The sequence below is a fragment of the Bos indicus genome, chromosome 4, assembly GCF_029378745.1.
Source record: "Bos indicus isolate NIAB-ARS_2022 breed Sahiwal x Tharparkar chromosome 4, NIAB-ARS_B.indTharparkar_mat_pri_1.0, whole genome shotgun sequence".
Classification (NCBI taxonomy): domain Eukaryota; kingdom Metazoa; phylum Chordata; class Mammalia; order Artiodactyla; family Bovidae; genus Bos; species Bos indicus.
The window spans coordinates 79,356,578-79,384,123 of NC_091763.1; the positions used below are offsets into that span (position 1 = coordinate 79,356,578).

General features: G+C 45.9%; 1 protein-coding gene across 5 annotated transcripts in view; it reads left to right on the forward strand.

Moving 5' to 3' along the window:
• The window catches only part of GLI3 (GLI family zinc finger 3), a 318,095-nt gene extending 291,602 nt beyond the window's left edge, over positions 1-26,493 (forward strand). For all 5 annotated transcript variants that reach the window (XM_070788049.1, XM_070788047.1, XM_070788050.1 and 2 more), the window contains 5 exons: positions 6,907-7,056; positions 8,107-8,271; positions 14,607-14,897; positions 19,572-19,899; positions 20,849-26,493. In XM_070788049.1, coding sequence (XP_070644150.1) covers positions 6,907-7,056; positions 8,107-8,271; positions 14,607-14,897; positions 19,572-19,899; positions 20,849-23,181 — 3,267 coding nt within the window. In that variant the 3' untranslated portion in view covers positions 23,182-26,493. The remainder of the gene's footprint in view (positions 1-6,906; positions 7,057-8,106; positions 8,272-14,606; positions 14,898-19,571; positions 19,900-20,848) is intronic.
• The last annotated feature ends 1,053 nt before the right edge of the window (positions 26,494-27,546 follow it).

A 27,546-nucleotide genomic window follows, 5' to 3' on the forward strand; every position in this document is an offset into this window, starting at 1 on the left:
TCCATGGGGAGTACAAGAGACAAGAATCCCAGGTCTTGGCTCATCCTGTTACAAACACGATCACGATGGCCAGATACCAGCTTGGTTGGTTGACTGTGGGCTCCTGAGATGCTTTATTTTTTTCATCAGTCATCAGTTTCTTGAGGCAAATGTTTACAATCTCACTTCATCAGGAAATTCAGTGGCTGGACTCAGTCTTTCTGGGGTTGCCTGGTCCTGATGTCCTCATCCTATTTATTCAGACGGGGAGCTGTCCGGGTTGGCCCCGCTGAGAGAGTTGGCATCCAGAGCCGTAATTTACACCATCTATCTCTTTCTGGCGCTTGGGCCTCTGGCAAATTGCATGTCTTGGTGTTGGATTAGTTTGGAATTTAATCATGCATTATTTTCCCTCCAATTAAATTATTTATATATTTGATTAACGTTTTCACTGCCAGGAAGTCAAATTTTCAGTGAAACCACAAATAAACAGAGGCCCTTTGAATTTCAGGCCTGCCTCCTAGGGAATCTGCCTGTCTGTTTGAGTGTTAAGAATTCGCTGTGTATTCCTTTTCTTAGCTACGTAGGATTTTGGTGAGCAAAGAAGAGGTGCTTTTTTCACTTAGTCCCAGTAACATGGTGCAGAGAGGGACATATGTCTGGCTAACTCCCTCCCCTCATGTCATCATGACCCTCACTTTTATTCCTTTTTACTGCCTTCTCTGTGCTCTGGCCCTGAGACATACCTCCTCCTAATTTTACTTCCTTAGGCTCTAGAGCCAGCCTAACCAATAATGTCAAGGGCTCTGTTAGCCCAGAAAGGAAACTTTGAAGTCATAGATTTCAGGGAGAGCAAAATAAATGGCCCACAGGCCAAATCTGGCTACTGCTTGTGTTTATACAGCCCAGGAGCCAAGAATGATTTTTACACTTTTAAATAATTGGAAAAAAGATGTAAAGACTGTCCTAGGATACTTCACAGTTTCAGCATCCGTCAACAGATAGCTGAGCCCATTTATTTGCGTGTTAAAATAGCAGCAGAGGTGAGCAGACTCGATAGAAACTTTTTGGCCTGCAGAGCCTAAAATACTTACTCTCTGGTTTTTTACAGAAAAAGTTTGTAAACATCCAATGTAGTTCATCACCTCCATTTTACATATGGGAAAAATGAAGGCCCAGATAGGTGAATTGTCCAAAAGTACACAGCTCGTTCGAACTTGGTCTGGGGGCATCTTCCAGTGCTCACCTCACCCACCCACCCCCCGGGCCTATTCCCATGCTCCTGTGGTATGAGCTCTGTCCGAACATGAGCCCTACATGAGTGCCTGCAGAGGCCAAAGTGGTTTTTTTGGCAGAGTAAATATTTAGGACACTTGGACACATGAAGTCTATGATTTCTTGGAATTTTAAGTTTCACCTGAAATCTAGCTTCAGAAAGTGTTTTAAGCTCCAAGATGCAAAATGACATATACACAGGGACCTAGTGTATAGCACAGGGAACTCTCCTCAATATTCCGTAATAACCTAAGTAGAAAAAGATTTGAAAAAGAACAGATACATGTATATGTATCACTGAATCACTTTGCTGTACACCTGAAACTAACACAGTATTGTTAATCAATCCAATATCAAATAAAAATTAAAACGTAAATAAATAACCTAAATAACAGAAAGATTTCTGTGTTTCTTTGAAGTAATTGATTATGTCCTGTGCTCAGTATTTGAACCCTTAAAGACAAACAAGACTGACCTGGTCTCTGCCAACCAAGGTCAGAGAATCTCATTCCAAGAACAGTAACTTGTGGTCTCAATCCAGGTTGGCACTCAAGCAGTTTCAGAAAAACACAAAAGCATGTTAGATAGGACTTAGATCTACTCTATGGGGCAGAAAGGGAAAATTCCCAAGATGCTAACCTTTTTGAAACTGAGGTTGCTTCCACGGTCCCAAGGAACTTCTCCTCTGTTCCTCTCCAGATGAGAGAAGGCCGGGTATTGTGGTTACTGATGGGCACTGGATTCCCACCACTGGGATTTTTCAGACATTGTCCAGAGGTCAAGGCTGATGCAACTTGGCCAGGTATTAATCTGAGATGGTTTGCATTTTCCAGGCACTGCTCTCCTCAGCCCATTGTCAGCACCCCCATCCCAGCTCAATGGCAGATCCCTCGACTCCCTGGTTAGCAGCTTCTACACTTTTGGTTACTAAAGTCTCATCCAGTTTAAACTTACAGCCTCCTGTCCAATCACAGCCTTCTTCCCCTACACCGGCCAGGCTCCCAGCTCAAGGAGGCTGGCAGGCTCTTTGTTTTTCTCCCACCTCACCCACCTGAAGGAGGGCACCTCTTTCCTCTCCACCCAGAGTCTGGCTCCTCCAGCCTGATGGGGAGGACAGGAGGCTTTACTAGCTTCAGGTGGCACCTTCCCTGTTGGTCATCTCAGGCGCCCTGGTGGGTGCACGTGAGTTCCATGCAGAGGTTTCTCTCATAGTCTGCCTGCTGGACACCTGACCCAGAGTGCTGCATTTTAGGTGGGCCCCGGTTGGCCACCTCACAGGTCTCCACTGGGCCCCTGGAAGCTCATGCCTCCTACTACACCCAGCAGTGGCAGTGCTGGGCTGCTCCCATGTCTGCCTGGCACATCCACTCCTACCTACATGTTCCTCTCCCGGTTCCTCAATGACACCAAGATCTGACCTTCTCTAGGGGCTTCCATCCATCTTTTTCTCCACCTCCGTCCTCATCTGCACACCCACCAGGTCTCCACTCATCCTTCAGTCCCACTTTAAATGCCTCTCACTGGAGAAGCTGACCCTGGTCTTTGGTGCTCCCCACAGATTTGGGACCCTCTGTTAATTGTTTTTCTAAAGCCCTCTTATTTCCCTTCCTAACACTGAGCATAACTATAATTGTACAGTCATTTAAGCCATTATCCATGTCCCTCCAGCAGACTGTAATTTCCTCAGGAAAAGACTCAGGTCTGTCTGAGTCTACAGCACAGGACCTGATGTGCAGCAGTACTCAGTACATACATGTCAATATGTGGGGATAGATGAAATGTGGTGATCACTGAGTATTTCTTTTATTCTCTCTGGCAAGATGGGGTTCACATTTGGATATCATTCCAATCATTCAAGTTCTTTTGAATTCTTGATACTATATTATTTTAAAGTAATACAGCATCTACATTAAAATCTTACTGTATGGATACTGGGTAAAATGTAGTTGAAGTAAGTCAGGCAAAAGCATCAAATATAAATTCTTGGCTCCAGAGAAAGTTCAGTGTCTCACCTAAGGCAATCAAACCAACAGGTATTTATGGAGGACTTGCCAAGTACCAGGGCCACCCCTCAGTGGCTGAGAATACAAAACCAAAAGATGTGGGTCCTGACCTAAGGAGTTAACTAAACCCAAACTCTCAGGTCATATTCCAATTTTAACTTTCCCTGTCTTTTCCCTCCCTCCTTTCTTTCTTCCCTTCCTCTCATCCTTCCTTCTTTTTCTTTCATGTCTTCATCCAAGGAGCTTAATGTCTAATAACGTGGAAAATAGCTGAGCCAAGAGCAGTCTTTATGGAGGGGATTTGTGTGACCATTAATTGTTTTCCCTAGAAAGGAGACTTTGTATAACACCTCCGTATCATGTGGGCTTAACGACTGGGCTTCTGTACGTATCTGGGACAGTCTTGGGCGATGTGAAAAGACCACAGACATGTTCTTGAAGCAAACATTTAAAGATGGCATATTGTCCCCTGGCCGACAGATCTGTTCTCTTCATCCATGTATGTGCCCCTGTATCGCTTTAAAAAATATATATTATTGTAGTATAGTTGCTTTACAATGTTGTGTTAGCCTCTTCTGTACAGCAAAATGAATCAGCTATGAGTATGCTTGCTTGCTAAGTTGCTTTAGTCATTTCCAACTCTGTGAAAGCCTATGGACTATAGCCTGCCAGGCTTCTCTGTCCATGAGATTCTCCAGGCAAGAATACTGGAGTAGGTTGCCATGCCCTTCTCTAGTGGATCTTCCCAACACAGAGATCGAACCTGAGTCTCTAATGTCTCCTGCAATGGTAGGTGGGTTCTTTACCATTGGTGCCACCTAGGAAGCCACTTTAAGTATGGCAAAATCAATACAAAAGTAAAATAAATTAATTAATTAATAAAAAAAAAAGAAAGTGAAAAGAAAATGAAAGTCACTCAGTCATGTCTAGCTCTTTGCAACCCTGTGGACACTAATACAGTCCATGGAATTCTCCAGGCCAGAATACTGGAGTGAGTAGCCATTCCCTTCTCCAGGGGATCTTCCCCACCCAGAGATCAAACCCAGGTCTCCCGCACTGCAGGCAGATTCTTTATCAGCTGAGCCACCAGGGAAGTCCTAAAGCTCAACATTCAGAAAACGAAGATCATGGCATCCGGTCCCACCACTTCATGAGAAATAGATGGGGAAACAGTGGAAACAGTGTCAGACTTTATTTTTCTGGGCTCCAAAATCACTACAGATGGTGACTGCAGCCATGAAATTAAAAGACGCTTACTCCTTGGAAGGAAAGTTATGACCAACCTAGATAGCATATTCAAAAGCAGAGACATTACTTTGCCAACAAAGGTTTGTCTAGTCAAGGCTATGGTTTTTCCTGTGGTCACGTATGGATGTGAGAGTTGGACTGTGAAGAAGGCTGAGCACTGAAGAATTGATGCTTTTGAACTGTGGTGTTGGAGAAGACTCTTGAGCGTCCCTTGGACTGCAAGGAGATCCAAGCAGTCCATTCTGAAGGAGATCAGCCCTGGGATTTCTTTGGAGGGAATGATGCTAAAGCTGAAACTCCAGTACTTTGGCCACCTCATGCGAAGAGTTGACTCGTTGGAAAAGACTCTGATGCTGGGAGGGATTGGGGGCAGGAGGAGAAGGGAACGACAGAGGATGAGATGGCTGGATGGCATCACTGACTCGATGGATGTGAGTCTGAGTGAACTCCGGGAGTTGGTGATGGACAGGGAGGCCTGGCGTACTGCAATTCATGGGGTCGCAAAGAGTCAGACACGACTGAGCAACTGATCTGATCTGATCTGATACATATATGTATACGTGTATATATACCTCCCCTCTTTTTTGGATTCCCTTCTCATTTAGGTCACCACAGAGCACTGAGTAGAGTTCCCTGTGCTACACAGTTAGGCTCTCATTAGTTATCTATTTCATGTATAGTAGTGTATACATGTCAGTCCCGATCTCCCAATCCATCCCATCCCGTGTCCCCCTTGGCGTCCAGTATGTGTTCTCTACGTCTGTGTCTCTAGCCTACCATACAGAGTGAAGTCAAAAAGAAAAAAACTATTGTATAATGCCACTTATGTATGGAATCTAGAAAAATGATACAGGTGAACTTGTTCCCAGCATCACTTTTAAGAAACTCTCATACTGAGGACAGTTAGCTTTTTACAGAAAACACACAACTCTCTATCAGGGGGTTGCGATGCCTTGATGAACCGGAGTGATTCTCTCTATGGGTTCTTCGTCACGTGCAGAGCTTCTGAAAGGATCTTGGTTGTCTGCCTGCACCCTGGACCATGTCACCTGCTCTCTCCTGTCTCTCCGGCTTTCTGAGAGCTGTTCTAGGAGAGTATACCATGATTGCTTTTCTCTGCCTTCATCCAGTTTTAAACTACAAACACAACACAACAGACTGCTTTCTTTTTTTTCCTTACAGCAACCGGTCGCCTAGTGGAGTAACTGGGCAAGGCTGAGTGATGGAGTTTTACCCCCAGGCCCCCAGAGACCACTCAGTTAGGACCCAGAACCTCATCAAGAAAGTAATTAAAAGTCCTGTCACTGCTACGTGGCCCAGGAAACCCAGGGGAGGTTTCTGTCACTGCACAAATTTTTTGGTGGTGTTTCTATGTATGTGTGGGCAAGGGTTCACAAATGCCTTGAATTAAGGCAGATAAAGTATGGGGCAGTCAGAGAATAAACCGAGAGGATCAACCTAGGGCACAGATTTCCCCCATCACCCGTGACTGAATATTATCTTACTTGAGCAGACCTAAGTTTGATCCAAATTAAGAACCACGTCTTCTGGTGTGTCTGTAGGTTGCACCTGTCTCCCAGTTGTAGGACCTTTGATGTATGGATCCAAGGAACTCTATTAATATACAATGGGATTCTAAAACTTTGAATCGGAATTCAGAGAAATTTCAGGGACATTCAACTTCATTTTTAAAACCAAATTCACAGAATTCTACAGCTGGAAAGAACCTTAGAAACTAGGGGATTTGTTCCTTTATTTTGTGCAGGAGGATAGCACAGACCCTCAGAGACTGTTTTGTTGACGATCACCTGGCCTTCATTTTCAGTCAAGTTCATTTCTCTGTGATTCTTATCAAAAGAATGATCTCCCTAATTGGAACTAAAGTGCCATTTGAAAAAGTGCTTTGGTTTTTCCCAGTTCTTGTTACAGACGTGTGTGTGTGTGTGTGTGTGCGCGCCCTTCCTGCAGTCTTGAGCCACATCACTAGCCCAGCCCACAAGGCCTGAAGAGGGTGAGAGCTGGAGGTCCCCTCTGTGGTCACTTCACCTGGACCCCAACTTGGCAGGTGAAAGACAGCAGAGGCCCAGAGAGGACGTGTGTGTCTCACCCCATTTCACAACTCCTGTCTTCCGTTGCCCTTGCAGTATCTTTTCCAGGACTCCAAGCTTCTTCCAAATCTTGTCACTTCTGCTAGTTAAAAAAAGTGTCTCTCCACAGTTGGTAACAGCAAACTGACTTAAGAAATGTACTAACCAGAATAGAATCGTCTGCCATATGGGAAAGGTACCGTGGAGCCTTTAGGACTTAAGTTAGGGGGTTTGGGGCCCTCTGTTATGCTGCCTGCAGAAAAGAGTTGTATATTTCCATTTGATTTCTCTTTTTTTTTCCCCCCAAAACCCAGCATATAAATAATGACCACATCCATGGAGAGAAGAAGGAGTTTGTGTGCCGGTGGCTCGACTGCTCCAGAGAACAGAAACCCTTCAAAGCCCAGTATATGCTGGTGGTGCACATGCGCAGGCACACGGGGGAGAAGCCTCACAAATGCACTGTGAGTCCCGGGGTGGGGGGAGGGGCGGGATGTGCACCCAGAGGGCGTCTTGCACCCGTGGCTCCTTCCTCCTACTCCAAGAACCAGAACCGTGCCAGCTGATGAGTGATAAACTCCCGGGGCTGGGAGAGGGGAGAGGAGGGAAGAATTAGAGAAAGAACGCGGACAGCTGAGCTCAGAGATACTGGAAGGAAGTGTCCTAGACCCACCCTGTACAGCATGGTGGCCTCAAGACCACGTGCTTTGGAGATGTGACTGGCCAATCAAGGAGCTGATTTTTTTCAATTTTATTTAATGAAACACTTGGCTAACAGCAACTGAGTCAGCCCAGCTCTGCAGAGTAGCCGGTGGGCAGGTCGCAGCAGGGACCAGCCATCTAGCACCGGGAATGACCACGGGGCCACTGGGCTTGCCCTCATACCAGGGTCTATCACACCAGAGCCATGGAGGGCACAGGGAAAGGCCAGTTTCAACTTGAAAAACTTCAGTTGACTTTTCAAAAATATAACCTGTATGGCTTTAGAGTTTTTCCTCAGCCCTCGCCCCCAGCACCCCCCTGCCCGCCAGTCTGTCACCATGACCCAGTACAGACCTAAGAACTGGAGGCTAAGCTTTCTTTCACTAAGGTGCCCGCCAGGCACACTCAGGACTGAGCCTTGGTACTTTACATGTTAAAGGGCCTTTACAAACAGGATCAAATTCCGTGTCTTTGTAGGGACACAAAGCCATATTAATGAACTTTGTGCTGAATCTGAAATCAGTGGGAATTCAAGGAGATCCCTGAGCAGATAATGAAACCCATTGTCCACATTGAGTGGCCTATTAAAAAAAAAAAGTCCCGGGATTTTTACTAGCACTGAAAATGCTTTCTCTAGAATTGCCCCGAGCCCACCATCTGAATCCCAATAAAGGCAGAGTTTAGTGGACTTTTGTTCCTTGGTTTTGAAAAGCTGCCGACCCTCCAAACGTCCGTCTTTCATTCACTTGGAGCAAGTGAGAGGCAGAAGTTGTCGTTGTGTGGGGTCATCCAGATTTACTTGTCGTCCTCAGTTTGAAGGTTGCACAAAGGCCTACTCGAGACTCGAAAACTTGAAAACACACTTGAGATCTCACACTGGAGAGAAACCATACGTCTGTGAGCACGAAGGATGCAACAAGGCTTTCTCTAATGCCTCGGATCGCGCCAAGCACCAGAACAGGACACATTCCAACGAGGTAAGGCTCCTCTGGGAGACGCCTGTTGGGTCCAGAGCTCAGGGGGTGGAAATAGAGAATCCTCTGGGGAGACGCGAGCCTGTTCCATTGTCGTTTCCTCTGGCCACTCCCAGCATGAGTGGATGTTAATGCTGCAGGTGAAGGTTTGGGGGGCCTCAGAGGAAGGGCTGAAACCTGGTCTTGGATGGGAGAGACAAGCTGAGGAAGGGGGAACAAGTTTCCTGTTGTTCAGTACTGCCACCTACTGGTCAAACAGTAGTCGCATTTAATTTGGAATTCCACCAACTCGCTCTGCCTGGAATAGCCCGAATGCATTTGAAGGACGATGACCCTGTAAGCACGAAGGAGAGACTGAGAAGAGAGGTGTTGACAGCTGACAGCTTACTGCTAAGACAGCCACTTTTATTTGCTTTCTCCAGGTGGTATCTTCAAATGCATTATATCAAAAAAGACTTCTGCAGAGCAACCTGACTTGGCTAAATAGGATTTCCAGACAGTCTAAATTCCAAAGGGTCTTGGAAGCTTATTCTCAGAAACCCAGAATGGTTTCTAGTCAGTTATTTAAGATAATATATTGAGTAAAGCTTCAAGGGTTTCCTGATGTGTTGTTGTTAGTTTGAGGTATTTATCCCCCACACATTTCAGAGAAGTGTAAGAATAAATGAAAATGGTTTCTAATTCACTTCGCTTACATTTTAACTCGCTTTTGCCTGCAGATCTCCAGCTTCTCCTTGAAGGTCTAGCTCAGATTCTGCCTCTGTCTGTGAAACTTTCTCTTGAATGAATTCAGAGATTAACACAAAGGCTTCCCACATCTGTGGTGGAAATAGGCTAGCTAACCAGAACTTGTTCATGAGCTGTAGTTCTGCCCCACAGAGTGGGTCATCCGTTTGCTTGAAATCATGTGAGAGAGGGAACATTTTGACCTTGGTGTGACTCTCATCTGACCCCACAAGGTGCCAGCCAGGCCCTTCATGATCTTCCAGAGAAGAGCTGGAAGAGGGAATTTGTAAAAGTGCAACATTCTGTTCACTGGCCACTGGCTTGAAGGTGGCAGAGATGGCCCTCACAAGTTTCCTTCCAACTGAACTGACAAAGGAAAAGTATCTCAAAGGGGTTTCGCCACACTCAACAAAAGCACTCGCACACATAAACTCACACACATGAGTTCACCTTTACACACTCTAGTGGAATAAAGAAACCTGAGTCCTTTGGGATCTATAATATTGATCCACTGTTTGCAGATGTTTTAGACAAGATGCCACATCTCCTTTTTTTTTTTTAATGTCAAAAATGCTTTTATGGTGTGTGGTGAAAGTGAAAGTCGCTCAGTTGTGTCCGACTCTGCAACCCCATGGACTATACAGTCCATGAAATTCTCCAGGCCAGAATACTGGAGTGGGTAGCCCTTCCCTTCTCCAGGGGATCTTCCCAACCCAGGGATTGAACCCAGGTCTCCTGCATCACAGGTGGATTCTTTACCAGCTGAGCCACAAATTGCAATCCAATGTACTTGTTTACACCCCACTCCAGTACTCTTGCCTGGAAAATCCCATGGACGAAAGAGCCTGGTGGGCTGCAGTCCATGGGGTCGCGAAGAGTTGGACACGACTGAGCGACTTCACTTTCACTTTTCACTTTCATGCATTGGAGAAGGAAATGGCAACCACTCCAGCGTTTTTGCATGGAGAATCCCAGGAACGGGGGAGCCTAAAGGGCTGCTGTCTATGGGGTCGTACAGAGTTGGACACGACTGAAGCGACTTAGCAGCAGTACTTGTTTTGTACAAAGTTTTAGGGGATCTGAAATAAGCAGATCCATAGAGACAGAAAGACTGGTAGCTGCCACAAGCTGGGGGGAGGAGGAATAGGGGTGACTGAAAATAGGTACAGGGTTTCTTCTTGGGATGATAAAAATATTCTGGAACATGAGAGTGGTAATGATTGCACAAGATTGTGACTGTGCTAAATGCCACTGGACTGTGCTGTTTAAAAGGGTGTTCTTTATAGTATGTGAATTATGTTGTGTTGGCCAAAATGTTCATTTGAGTTTTTCCGTATGGACTTTCCATACAGATTTTTGGCCAACCAAATATCTCAATTTAAAATGTTTCAGGGGATTTGATTAACTTAACCTAGAATTTAATTAATCTGTTTATATTTCATATACTTAGGTACAATTATGACCAGAAACTTAGAAGGCATACATTCCTGTAGATTCTCTCCTGTTATTGTGGAGCCAGTTGGGCACCAAGAATGTTAGAACTTCAGCAATTAAAAAAAAAAAACTTCAGCAATGAATAGATATAAACACGCTTACTGAGTTTTTATCTTTTTATGAGCTTCAAATGCATGCCCACATCTGTTTGCTTTAATGAAATGCATTATAGTGGAGCTTGAATTCTTCTGTGCATTAGAAAATGCAGTGTTGAATGAGAGTTGAATATCCATCATGAGGTTAAAATGTATCTTGGTCAACAATATCTTTCACCAAAATGGAGCGATTTACCTAAAATAAATGATTAACATTGACCATAAACACATAAGTAAAATTTTATTCACAATCACGTAAATCATTTTTCTCTGTTCCATGAATAGAGAAAGCCCTCAGCTTTGCCTATGAATGATAGACAGTTTCAGATATATCAAAATTAAGTGTGTCCAGGAAATCCAGATTTGTATCATCAATCAACCGTGGACAAATCCAGATGTCTTCTTTCATTTATTTGTCCTCTTATTTGTATCTTCATCCTTTCTCTGAACAAATATTGATAGATGGTTATCTGGCAAGCAGGTTGCTATTCTGGATGAGGCAGATGGTGTGGAACAGAATAGGAAGCAATTGCCATTCGGGGAAGCTAATCTAGCTCTTACCCCCGTGACTATTCTGCCCATGTAGGGCCACTGAACCATCGCAGTGGCCTCTGACCAGGCTCCCTACTCCAGAACATGGAGCTCCTGTTCCACCCCAAACCAGATGAAGCCAGTTTCCTTGAGCTCTGATTTGGTTGTATCTCCCTATCCAGAAAGTTCCAGAGGCTCCATCTTTCCTAGGAAAAGTTGAAACGTCTTATGCCTGTGTTGGATTGGCCAAGAAAATATTTTTCTGTAAGATACTTTGTGAACTTTTTGGCCAGCCCCATATCTACTTTGACCTGCTCAACCCCAATCTTTCTTTTCCACAATCCCTTGACCTCTCCCCATGGTGAACATGAACACAAGCTTCCAGACAGCATGCCATGGAATGCATCTTCAATCTGAAATGAAGATTCGATATGACTTGATCGTTCAGAGCTTTTGTGTCATCAAGTGTTATTAAAGGATAAAAGAGATGGAGAAAGCTGCTGACATAGACTTGCGGCGGGGTGGGGGTGGGGGGGGCAGTAAGAGTACCCCGTGCTGGTCTTTAGCCAGATGTTATGCAGCCACTAGCCGTCTGCTAAGGAAAGAAAGGCAGTGTCTCAGAGCATGGCACCAGGCCCCCTCACCCACGACATGCATTGAGATAACATGGGCAGCAGGTGCATGCCCGCCTGGAGTGGTCCTACTAATGGACCTTCAATCTGGATACATTATTTTTTTTTTGCATTCTCTTGCCGTCATTTTTATCCTTCAGCATCTTGTTCATCTTTCAGGACCCAACTACAACACCTTTTCTTAATCAAAGCTCTGTTTATTGAGCACTTATTATATGCCCCATGTCACATCATGGTAAGCACCATGTATACATGGTCAGATGTAGTTCATACCCTGACCCCATGAGCTGGGCATCATACCCAGATACAGAAATTTGATGATTGATGCCGTCCACCATCTTCCCAATGAAAGAATGGTTCCCCTCTGTTCATATCCTTCTTTGCATCCACACTTTTCATATTTTCCATTCTTTGAGATTTAATCCTGTCATATATAAAACTGTGCTCACAGAGTCTTGTATCTAGTAGGGATCATTAAATGTTCATCTAAAATTTTATTTGGATAAATTCTACAAAGTCAAGTAGAATGAAAGTGTTCACAAAGTATCTTTCAGTTTAGGGAGTCAAAAAGGCAATCATGGTGCCAAAATTTAAATGCCCAGGATAGGAAACATGGGTAAATTAGAACCCTGACAACATTTATCTTTACCTACACTTAGATTGCATTTCAGTCATTAATCAGAACAGAATTGGGGGCCAATCTACATCATGTGGTTAGTGTTTGTTGTGAAGTGTTTTTTTCTGACCTTGTGTGCTTGGAGATTTTTGTAGGTGGCTAATGCTTATGTGCTCATACAAGGGCACATGGGCACACAGGTACTTGTTGGTCCTGGAAATGCAGGAGCTGATGAATATTAGTAGATTCATTCCATCTCTAGCTGTGTCCTCATTTCCAAATTAACCCATGATACACACATGCAGATATCTACGGGAAGAATAGTTCTTCAAACCTGGAATGCTGGCCTGGCTTTGTGCTCCCTCTCCCCGCCCCAGACATTGCTGTCTGCCTGTCATAGCAGTGCAGTGAGCCAGCAGAGGGCCGAGGTCAGACACTATACGGTAATAGCACTAATCGTCAGAGCCATTCTTCTGTCCCTAATGCATAGGATTTGATGTGCTCATTTCATTATACATATATATGCTGCAAATCACACAAGCTCCTGAAAAGAAGTAATTTGTAGTTAATGGGAATCAATTCAACCCAAAATTATCTCAAATTTGGCGGTGAGGTCTCTCAGCATTCTGGAATCTTTACCTCATTCCATTAGGGCATGCCATAATTTTAGGCAGCACTCAGTCTGTTCTTTGGCTTTTAGTGGAAAAGCATCATTCTATAAGACAGGGACTCTTTTTTAATCCAATGGATACATTATATTAATCATGTCTTTCATGAATATTGTTTATCTAATAGCTCACCTCCTGATATATACGGATGTACATATAGACTCATATAAGCATCCGTGAATATATTATATTGCAAATGAAGTAAACAGAATCACAATTCTGACATTGGTTATGAATATAATGCTAGCAGTTCTGTGATGTGAGTAAATATTCAACTACAAGGGTCTGTATAATTTTTGATGACTATAGGTTTGACTACTGACCCACACAGAAAATGAAATTAGCATGAAGTAATTTGTAGACCTTAGTACTCAGGAGCAGAGCCTCACCCAGAAATACTCACCTCCAGAATGACATCTACCAGCCCTCGTCGGTTTATGAGTGAGCATTTGTGGATACTCCAACAGGGTTTAGGACTTTGAAGATCAGAAAGGTTCTGGATATTCTGAGCCTGAACACCCCCACACAGTTGTAATACAACCCAAAGGATCATATTTTAGTGATATCTAACCTAGGAGAGGCTACAGCAATTTTTAAAAATATTTATTCATTTATGATGTATTTGTCTGCACGGGGTCTTAGTTGCAGCATGCAGGATCTTCCATCTTTGTTGTGGCCTATGGGCTCTAGTTCCTTGATCAGACTTGTGGGCTCTAGCTAGAGCCCCCTGCAGTGGGAGCACAGAGTCTTAGCCACTGGACCACCAGGGAAGCTCCAGGCCATTATTATTGTCATTATTATTTTCTACTGTGTCGATGTGTAAAGAGCACATTTTAAAAGGTGGAAGAGTGATTTTAGGTCTGGGAAACAGGACTTCGTAAGAAATGTCTTCACACAAGGTCTCCCCAAAGGTGTGTAGCATTCTTCTCATGAAAGGATGGGTGTCTTTTAAGCCTTCTTCTCTTATCATCACCATCAGCATCACCACTGTCATCAAATTATCTTGGACACCATGTGACCCCATGACACTTCTTCCTACTCACAAAATAAATTTTTCCAGGAGCACAAACACAATTCACGTGTTCTAAGCTCTCCCTGTGTGTGTATGTGTGTGCACACGTGCACACATACACTCAGTTGTGTACTATTCTTTGCAACACCATGGATTGCAGCCCACAAGGCTCCTCTGTCCATGGAATTTTCGGCAAGAATGCTGGAGTGGGTTGCCATTTCCTACTCCAGGGGATCTTCCTGACCCAGGGATCAAACCCATGTCTCTTGTATAGCCTGTATTAGTAGGTGGATTCTTTATCACTGTGCCACCCAGTATTCCCAAGCTCTCCCTGAGCACTCTCTAAAATAGTAATGTGTTCAAGCTAGAGTCCATGGACCCCAAACTGTGTCCAAATAGTCTTTATTAAACCACTGCACCATTTAGAGGGTTTTGAATACCTCAAAACCTTGTGATCATGCTTTGAAAGAATTAAAAACATAATGAAGAGCCACAAGAGACTGTTGGGCCGGGGACAATCACTTTGATAACAATCTATTCTTTCATTGTTGGGGCATTTGACAGAAACCATATGTGTGCAAAATCCCCGGCTGCACCAAGCGCTACACAGACCCCAGCTCCCTCCGGAAACACGTGAAGACCGTGCACGGCCCAGAGGCTCATGTCACCAAGAAGCAGCGAGGGGACGTGCATCCCCGGCCCCCGCCCCCGCGAGATTCCGGCGGCCACTCACAGTCTAGGTCACCTGGCCGGCAGACTCAGGGAGCCCTCGGGGAGCAGAAGGACCTCAGCAACACTACCTCAAAGCGGGAAGAATGCCTCCAAGTGAAAACGGTCAAGGCGGAGAAGCCCATGGTATGTTATTCGCTTTCCTTCTTGATTGTCCCAGGTCTCTAAAGGGGCCAGGTAGGGTGCTAAGTTAAGGGAGGATCAGGTCACCCCTGTCCTCACTGGAACCCACTGTTTGATTTAAGGAGATCAGAGCTCATTGATCTCAATTACTTACCCCAGCTCAGAAAAGAGGTTTGGGGTTTCCTAACTGCTTTTTTTAAATCGATCTGGAAGTTGTGGCAGGTAGACCCACACCACCATCCACATTTTCAGGAGGCCTCTAACATAGAGAATTATTCATTGGGTCCCTCTGTAAACATGTTTTCTGACTTCTTTGCCTTGGTGACCCCAAGAGAAATAAGCCATGCACAAGTGCTGAGTCACATCAGTTGTGTACAACTCTTTGTGACCCTGTGGACCGCAGCCCACCAGGCTTCTCTGTCCAAGGGATTCTCCAGGCAAGAATACTGGAGTGGGTTGCCATGCCCTTCTCCAAGGGATCTTCCTGACTCAGGGATCGAACCCCTGTGTCTTAGGTCTTCTGCATTGGTAGGTGGTTTCTTTCCTACTAGCACCACCTGAAATAAGCCATGGTCCCTGTTCTTTAGGGGTCTGCAGTCCAGTGGGATAGGCAGACTAAGAAAGCTTGGGTAATAGGGCTCTAAGACAAGTCGGGGTGCGAGCATTCAGAGGGGAGCTAACAGGGTGCACGTGGCGATGCCATGGGAGGGGCAGAGAGCAGGTGGCCGCCAAGCCCAACACTCAGAGAGGGGAAGGAATGTGTGCAGGGGCCCAGGGCCTGGCACAGCCAAACACGAGTCATGGGGCCCCAGGGGAATGTGCTGGAGTAGAAAGAGGGGAAGATATAAAGGGATTTTTAAATTTTTTTCTGAATTTTTAGAAAAGACAACTCCTGTGCCAATCTAGAGATTAAGTGATAGACTTGAGACCATATCTAAAATGATTCCTGAAACAAGGAGGTAGAAAGCAAGGGAGGGATTTGACAAATGTCATCGACAAAAATCTTAGTTTGATGACAAATAGGACACATGGATTAAGCTATTGCTGCGGCTTCTTTCAGACTTTGCTTGGTGATTTTTGCCTTACGCATGGGCCAGAATAAAACAGCTAAAATTTTCCCAAAGACAAAATGAAAAGAGTAGCAGAGGAGATTTAGTTCATCTGTATTTGGCATATGTATAATGGAGTCAGCTCTGTGTTTTGGGTTCTAGTCTGTCCACTCTTTGGATGTGAAAGAAATACACTAGATGAGTCACGTGCTTAGACTTCCACATGCATGGGAATGATCAGGCAGGCAGATTTCTACTCAGTGTAAGGAATCATTTGCATAAAATTAGAAAAGTCCAGGAATTAGATGGACATCCTGTGAATTCCTGAGTGATGTCATGTGTAGCCAGTATGTATGGGCACGAACTAATACGCATATGACTTAATTGCATTTTAGTGACTAACTGAGTTTGTCTTTAAACTCTTAAGAGTCTTAGCAAGTGACATTAGGTCTAGCCAAAAATCATGCAAATAAGCTATCATATCGTTATTTCCCTGTGGATAGCTGTACTTTGCTTTTTATAACTGATCCCTATACGTTTAAATTAATCAGTTCATAAATGGTGTTTTATATACTTTTGTGGGAGGAGTATTTATCAGTTTCCTAAAATAAAGTCACCTGTATAAAAACTATGCAAAATATTTAACCGTTTATCCTTAATGTTTACTGAAACAAAGAAAGTGAATCCATGGTCTCCTAAATAATGTCATTGAAAGACAATGATTTATATTTTTAGGACATCCTGTGAGCTCAGGGAGAAGGCAGTGGCACCCCACTCCAGTACTTTTGCCTGGAAAATCCCATGGACAGAGGAGCCTGGTAGGCTGCAGTCCATGGGGTCGAGAAGAGTTGGACACGACTAAGCGACTTCACTTTCACTTTTCACTTTCATGCATTGGAGAAGGAAATGGCAACCCACTCCAGTGTTCTTGCCTGGAGAATCCCAGGGACGGGGGAGCCTGGTGGGCTGCCGTCTATGGGGTCACACAGAGTCGGACACGACTGAAGCGACTTAGCAGCAGCAGCAGCAGTGAGCTCAGAGTCCCTGGTACCTTTTATGTACATCCTTAGCAAAAAAGAAGGAAAGAAAGAAAAGTTATCACTTCTCCAAACACTCATTATTTAAAAAGAAAATTAGTAGAAATAAAAACGTACAGCGATTTTGCTCAGTGACATCTGAGATGCTCCAAGATGTGAAATATTTTATGAGATATAGATATATTGATATAGAAATAAACTGCTAGAAAGAGATTTCAGGATATTGAGACTAGGCCCCATATTTTACAGGTGTGGAAACAGGCTCAGTGAGGTTAATAAATTAATCAAATTTCCACAGGGGACTTTTTTATGTACATGTGCTCACACGTGTAAATGAGTAGGTATCTTCATAGACGTAGTTATTGAAGCATGTGAGATATACATTTCTAATATTCTTTCTTTAAAAACTTGTCTTTGATTTGTTCATCACGCTATAAATTAAATTCTTTCTTCTTTTTTTCTGATTACTCCAACATCTCTTCTGTGTAATGCTCCTAAATGTCTTGTTCTCACTTCCTAAGGACAGTGGGTAATAAGGTGAGGGAATTTTGGCTTCTCTGCTCTCTTTGTTTTGTTTTCATTTTAACATATAGCTTTTTATTTATTTTCTTTAGTCTTTGTCCTTTGTGATATCTTTGGTAGTGAACATTGCCCAGATATGTTTCCAACATAGAAGCAATGTGTTTTGAACATTCAGCATGTGAAAACGTGGAGTTAGATGTTGAAATTCATTGTTCTATTTGTCTAGGATTCCATAATAAATCACACTGGGGCCGACCAAGCAGATGTTCTCAAAGACCATTTAATTGTCATGTTGACTAGTATAAATTTATTCTTGGACCAGACGGGCACCACCTTCTTAGGGCAAGAACTGGATATACTTGTTGGCAATCTAACCTGTATTGAACTGTCGGGGTCCTTTAAGGATTTTCTAATTGTAGATGCATGAGAGCCTTCTTCCAGGCCCTGTGGAAACGTGAGTCTGCACTCTTCCACAGGGAAGTGTGTGTACATTCACACAGATTCACACACACACATACTGATTTGACAGTCTGAGAGGAAAAGTCATTCAAAGCCCTGGATGATCTAAGTTCTCTGCAAAGGAGCAGGTGGTCTGACCCTTCAGTGCTCGGCAGAAGCAAAAATAAGCCAGGCTTCATGCATTCATGATCACATTTGTGCATCTTATTTTTCTCTGCTTGGTTGCCCAGGACACACTTAGTGTACCATGTGGTGCTCACTTAGAAAGTGTTCATTTACTTGGGTGTGTGTACTGTGGTCTCAGGAAAAGTGTGACAAGTTCCACGGAAATGACCTGTGTCCAGAGCCCCTTCTGACAGCACTGTGGTTACACCTGAGACCATAGCCGTGTGTACCAGAGTGTGTGTAGTTATCTCTCCTTGCTCACGGGCTGCTGTCAGACTCTAGTTGCTAGGTAACACCAGAGAGAGTGCTATAGAGGAACAGAAGTGAGGCCAGGAGTCTAGGTCATCACACTGTTCGCTTTGTAACTTTGGGCAGTCACTGAACTTCTCTGAACATCACTTTTCTTATCTCTATGAAAAGGATGCAGCTGTTTGTCCACCGGGAAAGCACTGGAATTTCAGATGGGCCAGGGCCAGGTTGTGCGGACCGCTCAGTGCAAGCCAGAGTGCTCCCAAACGTAGACACAATGAGCTGTCCCCATGGTCAGAGGGGCCCCTGGAAGAGGGGTCTTTCCCTGAGAACCTAGTGGACTAAACTAAGTTCTCAAGAGTTGCAGAATTGGCTTGCCAAGTCCACTTGGCTGGGGTTAGGGAAACCTGGCTTGATTCTCCTAGTGCAAGGCCAGGTGCACACTGGGGACTGGAAGACGCCTGTGACTTCCCCAGAGACTCCTTTCTGTCTATGGCAGAAACTACGTGACTGAAAGTCTTCCCTCCTACAACTGCTTTTACATATATCCCCCTACTTGGAGTTTTACAAAGCAAGAAAATGTAGAAGGAATGGACAGAGATTATAGAGCTTGGGGAACCAACCCTGAACCATAAAGAGGGACTGGTTGGAGGGGAGGTAACATGTGTTCCTGGCATATATATCCTGAGGACTAAAGCATGTATACTAATAACCACTAATAATCTCCAAGCCAACTAATTATCCTATTATCCAGGTCTTTTTGAACTGTGTGTGCTTTCAGGGCTTCACTCCTAATTTCCACAACAATCCTTAGGATAAATAAATTGTCCCCATTTTCTGGATAAGGAAACTGAGGTTTAGAGTGGCTAAGTAATTTGCCCAAAGGCTCAAGTCATGGAGGTGGGGTGGGAACTGAGGAAATGTGACACAGAGTTGGCATCGGGCGAGGGATTCCATGGCTGCTACATCACACCTGGCTCCCCCTGCTGTCCATTGCCCTCCATGGTGCATCTGCCTGCTGGCCCATCCATCATCACTGAGCTCAAGGGAGGCCACCTCCATTCACTAGAAAATAGTTCTTCTCATCCCACCCACTGAGAATCCCGCAGGCCTTGATCTGCGTGATTGCTCATTGTCTGCTCCCTGGCCTTGATCATCTAGGTAACATTTATTTCCTTTTCTTCTTGACCCCACAGACATCTCAGCCAAGCCCTGGTGGTCAGTCTTCATGCAGCAGCCAACAGTCCCCCATCAGCAACTATTCCAACAGTGGGCTCGAGCTTCCTCTGACCGATGGAGGTGGTGTGGGCGACCTCAGTGCCATCGATGAAACCCCAATCATGGACTCGACCATTTCCACTGCAACCACAGCCCTCGCTTTGCAAGCCCGGAGGAACCCAGCAGGGACCAAATGGATGGAGCACGTCAAACTAGAAAGGCTCAAACAAGTGAATGGAATGCTTCCACGACTGAACCCCATTCTACCCCCTAAAGCCCCTGCAGTCTCTCCTCTCATAGGAAACGGTGAGTGCCAGCCAGACCTCATGTCTGCTCAGGGTTTTCTGTTCTTTCGGAGGCAGCCAGAGCACTGTGCAGACCCAGGTCCTTGGGTTTTCTGTTTGCTTGTTTCCCCATCAGCAGTAAAATGAGGCTGGAACTATGCATATTAGTGTTACCTCTCTGGAGAACCCATATTTTATTGGATATATAAATATATATATAGATATAGATATAGGGCAGGGGGGGAACCAATGAACTTTGTTGGCCAACCCAATAAAAGCAGACAGTAAGAAGATAATACTGGAATGAAAAGTAAAACTGCACGTGACTCATATTTGTGAAATCATCATTCTTAGATCAGAGTAAGGAAATCTTAGCTGCAGAGGCATCCAGAGTTAGCCCCTGCCTCTGATTTCCACAGTCTACAGCCAGCAGGTAAACAGTCACTTTGACCAGTGTTGGCCCAATTCAGAGAAAGGGAAGCCACTTCTGCCAGTCAGCCCCTAGTCGCTTTGTGTTTCTGAGATTACACTCAGTACCTGGAGCAGAGCCCAGGTGTGAACTCCCCCACCCCAGCAACTCGGGTGCCTTACACCTGCATAGGATGTCGGAGGAAGCCCTGAGAATGGGTATGAGACCCTCAGAATGCCTTCTGCCCTTGGATTTCCTGTAACTTGAGCGCTGTATCTATACCCTGTGGTTCTTCACTTTGCCCTTGCACTACACCTGCGAAGGAGCTTAACTCATCCAGGGAGTTGTTACTGCTTTGTTTAAGCCAGGGAATCCACCACTGCAGCCTGCCACCTGCTCACCCACCCCCTTACTTCATCACTGGGCCTTCGACATTGCAGGGCAGGGGTGGGTCACCGTGACCAGACTGGTCATGGTTTGGTTTGGTTTGGTTTGGTTTCGGGCCCCAGAACCTGTGTTGTCATCCCGAGGTAAACCCGTGTCTCCCACGCTGTCTCTGCAGGCACGCAGCCCAGTACCAGCTGCAGTCTGGGCGGGCCCATGCCCCTCCTCCCGAACAGAAGCGACCTGTCTGGGGTGGACATCACCATGTTGAACATGCTCAACCGGAGGGACAGCAGCACCAGCACCGTCAGCTCCGCCTACCTGAGCAGCCGCCGCTCCTCTGGCATCTCGCCCTGCTTCTCCAGCCGCCGGTCCAGCGAGGCGTCCCAGGCCGAGGGGCGACCCCAGAACGTGAGCGTGGCCGACTCTTACGACCCCATCTCCACCGACGCCTCTCGCAGGTCCAGCGAGGCCAGCCAGGGCGACGGTCTGCCCAGCCTGCTCAGCCTCACTCCCGCCCAGCAGTACCGCCTGAAAGCCAAGTACGCCGCCGCCACGGGCGGCCCCCCGCCCACCCCGCTGCCCAACATGGAGAGGATGAGCCTCAAGACCCGGATGGCCCTGTTGGGAGATGGCAGGGAGCCGGCGGGGACCCTGCCTCCCGTGCATCCTCCTCGGAGATGCAGCGACGGCGGGGCCCACGGTTACAGCCGGCGCCCACTGCTGCCGCAGGATGCGCTGGGCAACGGCGTGAGAAGAGCCAGCGACCCGGTGAGGACGGTTTCGGAGAGCCTCTCTCTGCCCCGGGTACAGCGGTTCAACAGCCTTAACAGCTTCAACCCTCCGGTGTTGCCTCCATCCCTGGAAAAGCGCAACCTCGTGCTTCAGAACTACACGCGGCCCGATGGGGGCCAGGCCCGCCACTTCCACTCCTCTCCCTGTCCCCCCAGCATCACTGAGAATGTCACCCTGGAGTCCCTGACCATGGACGCCGACGTGAGCCTGAACGATGAGGACCTCCTGCCTGATGACGTGGTGCAGTATTTAAATTCCCAGAACCCAGCCGGGTATGAGCAGCACTTCCCAGGCACCTTCTCTGATGACAGCAAAGTGCCCCATGGCTTAGGGAGTGGACCCGGGGACTTTGACCCACTGGGGCTGCCCGACAGCCACGCCAGCCACACCGGCAGCCAGCAGTACCGCAGCCTGGAGCAGCCCTGCCCCGATGCCAGTAAATCCGACCTGCCCATTCAGTGGAACGAAGTCAGCTCCGGCAGCGCGGACCTGTCCTCCTCCAAGCTGAAATGTGGCCAGCGGTCCATGGGGCAGCAGGCCCGGGCCTTCGGGTCGTACAGCCACATGGGTGTTCACCCACAGAATCCATTGAGGAGTGGGGCTGGCCCAGCTGGGGGGTATCCGACCCTTGGGGAGCATGCCAGCTCCTTCGGGGGCCCGGAACACTTAGTGAGCCACGGTGGCGGAGCTGGCACCAATGGGAATGCCTTCCATGAACCACCCTATAAGGCCCAGCAGTATGGGAACTGCCTCAACAGGCAGCCTGGTGCCCCCACCTTACTCGATGGGGCCTGTGGCCCTGGGATCCAGGCGGCAAAGCTGAAAAGCATCACCATGCAAGGGAGCGGGAGCCATCTGGATTTTGGCCTGTCGGTGGTGCCGAATGAGTCAACCGGCAGCACGGTGAATGGCATACCCACCCCAGACCCCACAGGACAGGGGTACCTGGCTCAGCAGCTCCTCGGTGACAGCACACACACCCAGGGGGCAGGCCGCTCCGGGCAGAACCTGCTGGGGCAGGCTAGTGCTACCTCACACATCTATCAAGGGCCGGAGAGCAGCCTGCCCGGGCCTCCCAGCATCAGCGTGCAGCCGCCAAACGTGGCAGCCGTCAGGGGCTACCAGCCATGTGTTGGCTACGGGGGCAGCCGGCGCCAGGCTGGGCCGAGGGGTGGTCTCGCTCTGCAGCCAGGACAGTTTAGTGACCCGAGTCAGACCTGCAGGGTGAATGGCATCAAGATGGAGATGCCAGGACAGCCCCATCAGCTCTGTTCGAATGTGCAGAGTTACTCTGGTCAGTTCTATGACCAAACTGTTGGCTTCGGTCAGCAAGACATGAAAACTGGTTCCTTCTCCATGTCAGAAGCCAACTGCCTGCTCCAGGGGGCCGGCGCCGAAAACTCTGAATTACTCTCCCCAGGTGCTAACCAGGTGACAAGCACAGTTGACAGCCTCGACAGCCATGACCTGGAAGGGGTGCAGATTGATTTCGACGCTATCATAGACGACGGGGACCACGCCAGCCTGATGTCAGGAGCCCTGAGCCCAAGCATTATTCAGAACCTTTCTCATAGCTCCTCCCGACTCACCACGCCGCGAGCCGCCCTTCCGTTCCCGCCTCTGTCTTTGAGCACCACCAACATGGCAATCGGGGACATGAGCTCTCTGCTGACCTCCCTCGCGGAAGAAAGCAAATTCCTTGCGGTTATGCAGTAAGCATTAGGGGAAAAAAACGACTGCCAAGAGACCTGAAACTTTAGGAGTTTAAAAGATTAAATTGACCCTTTTTTGTTTGGCTGAGTTTTTTTAGTTCTGTATGTATTTTAGCGATCTCATCTCACCTAACTGGGATGTGTTTCAAGTATATTCCTTTTATGGAAAAGGACTCTGAAAAACCCTAAAGTATTCTAGGGAGAAACTGTCTTCCATTTCAGTTTTGAATCAGTATTGTTACACTCAAAACATCCTCTTAAAAAAAAAAAGAAAACTGTAAGCCTATTCCTCCCTCCCCCTTCTTTTTTTTAGTAAACCGGTGTAAATGGTGATGTGCGCGTTCTTTCTTTTCAGAGAGAGGGCAAGTGAAAGGATTTGACGTGTCTCTCCGTTATTCCAAGGAACTAGGAAGTTGGTGTGCTTGTGACTAAGGGGTTACACGTCCAGCGTTTCTCCATTTTCCTTTACATATGCTCAATGTTTGTTTTTGTGTTTTGTTTCTTTTGTTTTTGAATTCCCACACTGGGCTCAGGAGTCGGAAGTTGGAGAGTGAGTTTGGGAATCTCTTGTGGGTGTACTGTAGCCGAGGCAACAGGCTTTTGAGAAGCTCCCAACCCCCGTTCAGTTTGGGGCATGCTTCAGACAGATACACACAAGTGGAAATTCAGGGCTCCTGTGCAGAGGAGATACAACTCTGCCCACAGTTGGGGGTTAAAATCCTTCCTGTCCATACATGTGCTGGACAGGAAGGTGGGCACGTCTATATGTCAGTTCTCAGTTGTGGACCCTGCCTCCCCTCTCTGTCCAGGAGTGTTCAGCGCTGTTCCAGGGGGAGACAGGGAGGAGTGTTGGGCGACGCCCACACACACTGTTACTTCCATCTGTTCTGGTAAGAAGGTAGATATGTTATAGATTAAAGCTATTGCATAGAATTTGGGAAATATTTGTGGGTTGGCATATGATTAGTTCCATCTCTTGCCCCATTTTCATAGATAACAGAATAACTGAGAATTGATTATATCTAGTTTTGAGTATATAGGTACTTAATCCCACAGCTGGCTATGTTATCAACAATATATTAATTCCACTATAGCAAAAGAGTATTTCTATTCTAAGTGCCCTATTTTAGGGGACTCATGAAATTTGGTTGTAAAAGAAAAGCTCATAGACCAAGATATTTGGAATAAATTGCTTCAAACATTTTCAGTATTTAAAAACTCTAAGGGCACAGTTTCATAGCTGTGTGGATACGTTCTTAACACTCTATTACATTATGCAGCCATTTAAGAAGCTAAGTCTTCTATGCAGTTTGTCCTTAAGGTAGACTTAAGCTAGACTTTCAGATGAAAAGGTTTAAAGACTTAAAAAGTGCAGCTACTCCCCATGTGTACAGTTGCTACACATAAAAGACATACCACGTGTGCACAGGGTATGTGGACTATCCAGCATTTTACCTTTAAAAAGTATGTAAACTATGAAAATACAACATCAGCACTGCAGTCGACATGTTGTATTCTGCCCCATTCATCTTGGAGTTAGATTTATCCAAAGTGATTCATGAGTCCGTTATGTGTTTTTTCCCCTTTCTGCCATTTAAATTAGTAGTAGACAAAAATCAAATAAAAGTATGAGATAATGGAATATTAGGACCAGCTCATTTTTCTCAGGTTTATGTTCTCTTATTTGGACCAAGAATCTCACGTGGGGTAAAATTCCCCTCTGAATTTTAGACTTTTGGGACTTTAGCTGAGACAGTTGGGTTTGCTTTCAACTAGATGAAAGCAGAGGGGTATTGAGGTCCTCCCGCTGTTCCCCATGTGCAGCACCTTCTTTTAAATCAAAGGAAGCATCCCCTTTGGAACAGAGCCCCAAATCAAAAGACAAGCAGTGATCTGAGCTAGGAGAGTTGAGTCTCTATCACTCTTCAGTGGAAAAATCGAGGCCTTTTCTGTATTCTTCAAACGGGTCATGATCTGGTCACAGAATCAGCAGTCCAGTTCGCTGAATCTCGTATCTAGGTGAACTCAAAGTCCCAAGGTCCTGGTCTGAGCTCGCATGCTCTTGTGGCTTAACTGCCTTTCTGTCTTCCTCCTCCTGCACCAAGAGCCCTTCCCCACTAGAGTCCTTGGATGTGCCCTGCATTTCTCAGTTACCGTATTTCCCAAATCACCTTTGCTGTGCGTGGAAGGATGGATGGAGACTGAGATGAGCATGGTTGTCACCTTGCGCCCTTGTTTTTTCCTTTGCTTTCTGGTGATTCTTCTGGTTGTCCCCTATCTTTTTCTTTCCATACTTTGTTTTCCTTGCTCTGGCCTTCAGATTTGCAGAAGACCCACTCACCTTTCAGTTCAGTATTTGGTTTCTCTCAGTATGAAAATCTCAGAAGAATGGAGGAGAGGAGAGGTGGGAGAGGAAAGTGTCTTTTTGAATGTGATGGTCTGTTGCGATAGTCAGTGAAGATCTTTTGGGGCCATTTCCAAGTGTTCTGTCTGGACGTGGATTTCTGTACACTTAGAATCTCCTGTGATGGGACCCATCCCCAGCCTCCAGTCTTCCCTCCACTTCTCTTGTCCCTTGCACTTGGGGAGATAACACCAGCTCACTATGGTCATAGCCTGCTTTTTAATGCAGGCTCGTGCATGGTACTTTTGTTTAGCACCCGTGTTAAACGTGTTTTTCCTTGTCAATCCATTTTGTTTTCTTCTCTAAAGAACTGATCAGACCGCCCCTGCTCTTTACACATTGGCTCACACTCTTGAGCCACAGAGTTTTGATTCTTGAGATGTATGTGCCTTATTTTATGTTAATGTCGTCGAAGCGAGGGACCAGTTGGTGTTGCCCAATCAGGGCTTGAGGCTGTGTGCTTGCCACCGGCCAAAAGGACCCGATTGTAGCAGAGTCTGAGCTGTCTCCTAACCTGACTTCCCCTGTTGTTTTGAATGCATAGGAGGATGTTCTCTTCTGACAAGTTATTGTTGTGTATCCTGCAAACGTGTAAGATAAAATACAAGTTCATTGTTTTCACCTTTTTTAGATTTTTTAAAAAATAAAATGTGTAACCCTTTTTTTAAAAGAAACATGTGTAAATACATTTAAGTATTGTAGGCATAGTGTTTGGACGTGGCCGGCCCCGGGCCTTCCTCGGATCAACCTGCAGCCTGTGCGATGCCCCCCACGCCCACCTCAAGCCCGGGGCTGCAGCGCCCCCAACAGATGGACTCTACTTCTGCTTTCACAACCACTTAGTCTTTTTATAACAAAGAAAAGGAACAATGTTTCTTACAACGTCAATAAAAAAAACTCTTTGTACTGAAATGTTTCCTAGGCGGTTTATTTAATTCATAGTTGAATGGAAAAAGGGCTTTCTTTGGAAAAATCCAGAACCTGCATTTACTCAGACCACCCCCCTGACTTACACACACACACACACACACAAGTTTAGTCTGAGACCCAGACTCCTCATTCCTAAGATGGAGAATGAGGCAATACACTCTCCGAGTGGTGTGTGAGGAGGGGTACCTGGGAGGCATGCCAGTTGTAACAAGGGCATTTTTCTTAATTATATCTCTTGGCCAAACTCTTAAGAGGAAGGACATGAATAGGTTTAACGTCTCACAACTTGTCCCTCTTTTATATATCATCCTGTTATTCGGAAATACCCTAACACACCTTAACAGAAAATCTGACATGGTAGAAGCTTACTTTAATGTGGCTTTTAATAACTGATACCAGATAGAAATAGAAGAAATTTCTCTCATTTGTCTTTTCTCGCGATCATTATAAAAGACTTCAAGAGGGTCTCTTCCTCTTTCTCAGTAGCATCAGGTATCTTTTGAACTACCAGGCAAAGGCACTGGTTGTCGTTGGGAAGGACAGGTGATCCTGGTTGTCAGTATCATGGGGCTACAGGATGGGTCAACCTTCACGCACATGTGCACAGAGGCACAAACACACACACACACACTCACCTGTCCCAGGGAACCGCTTGTCCCGTGGGTGGTGAATATATCACTCCCTGACCTCTAGCAGCAATTTTCCAGTCATAAGGATGCTTCACTCTTTCCTCATTCACAAAGGAGAATTTCCTCTCATAAATTAAAAATTCTTTGCTCTCATAACTAGATCCTTCACATAAAGTGTCCAAATGTGTCCAGAAAAAAATAAGGGAAAAAACAGGAACTTATGCCCTTTCTTAGGTTTAAATTGTCTTCTCACAAAGATGCATGCCATGTAGTAAGTCAAAATAAAATGAATCAGAGAAATGAGGCTAACAAAAAGGAAAAGTTGGAAAAGAGATATTCCCAGAAATGAGGCGCATGACAAACTCCTGTAAGTTTGTGTGAACAGGATGCAGGTACCACTAACAGC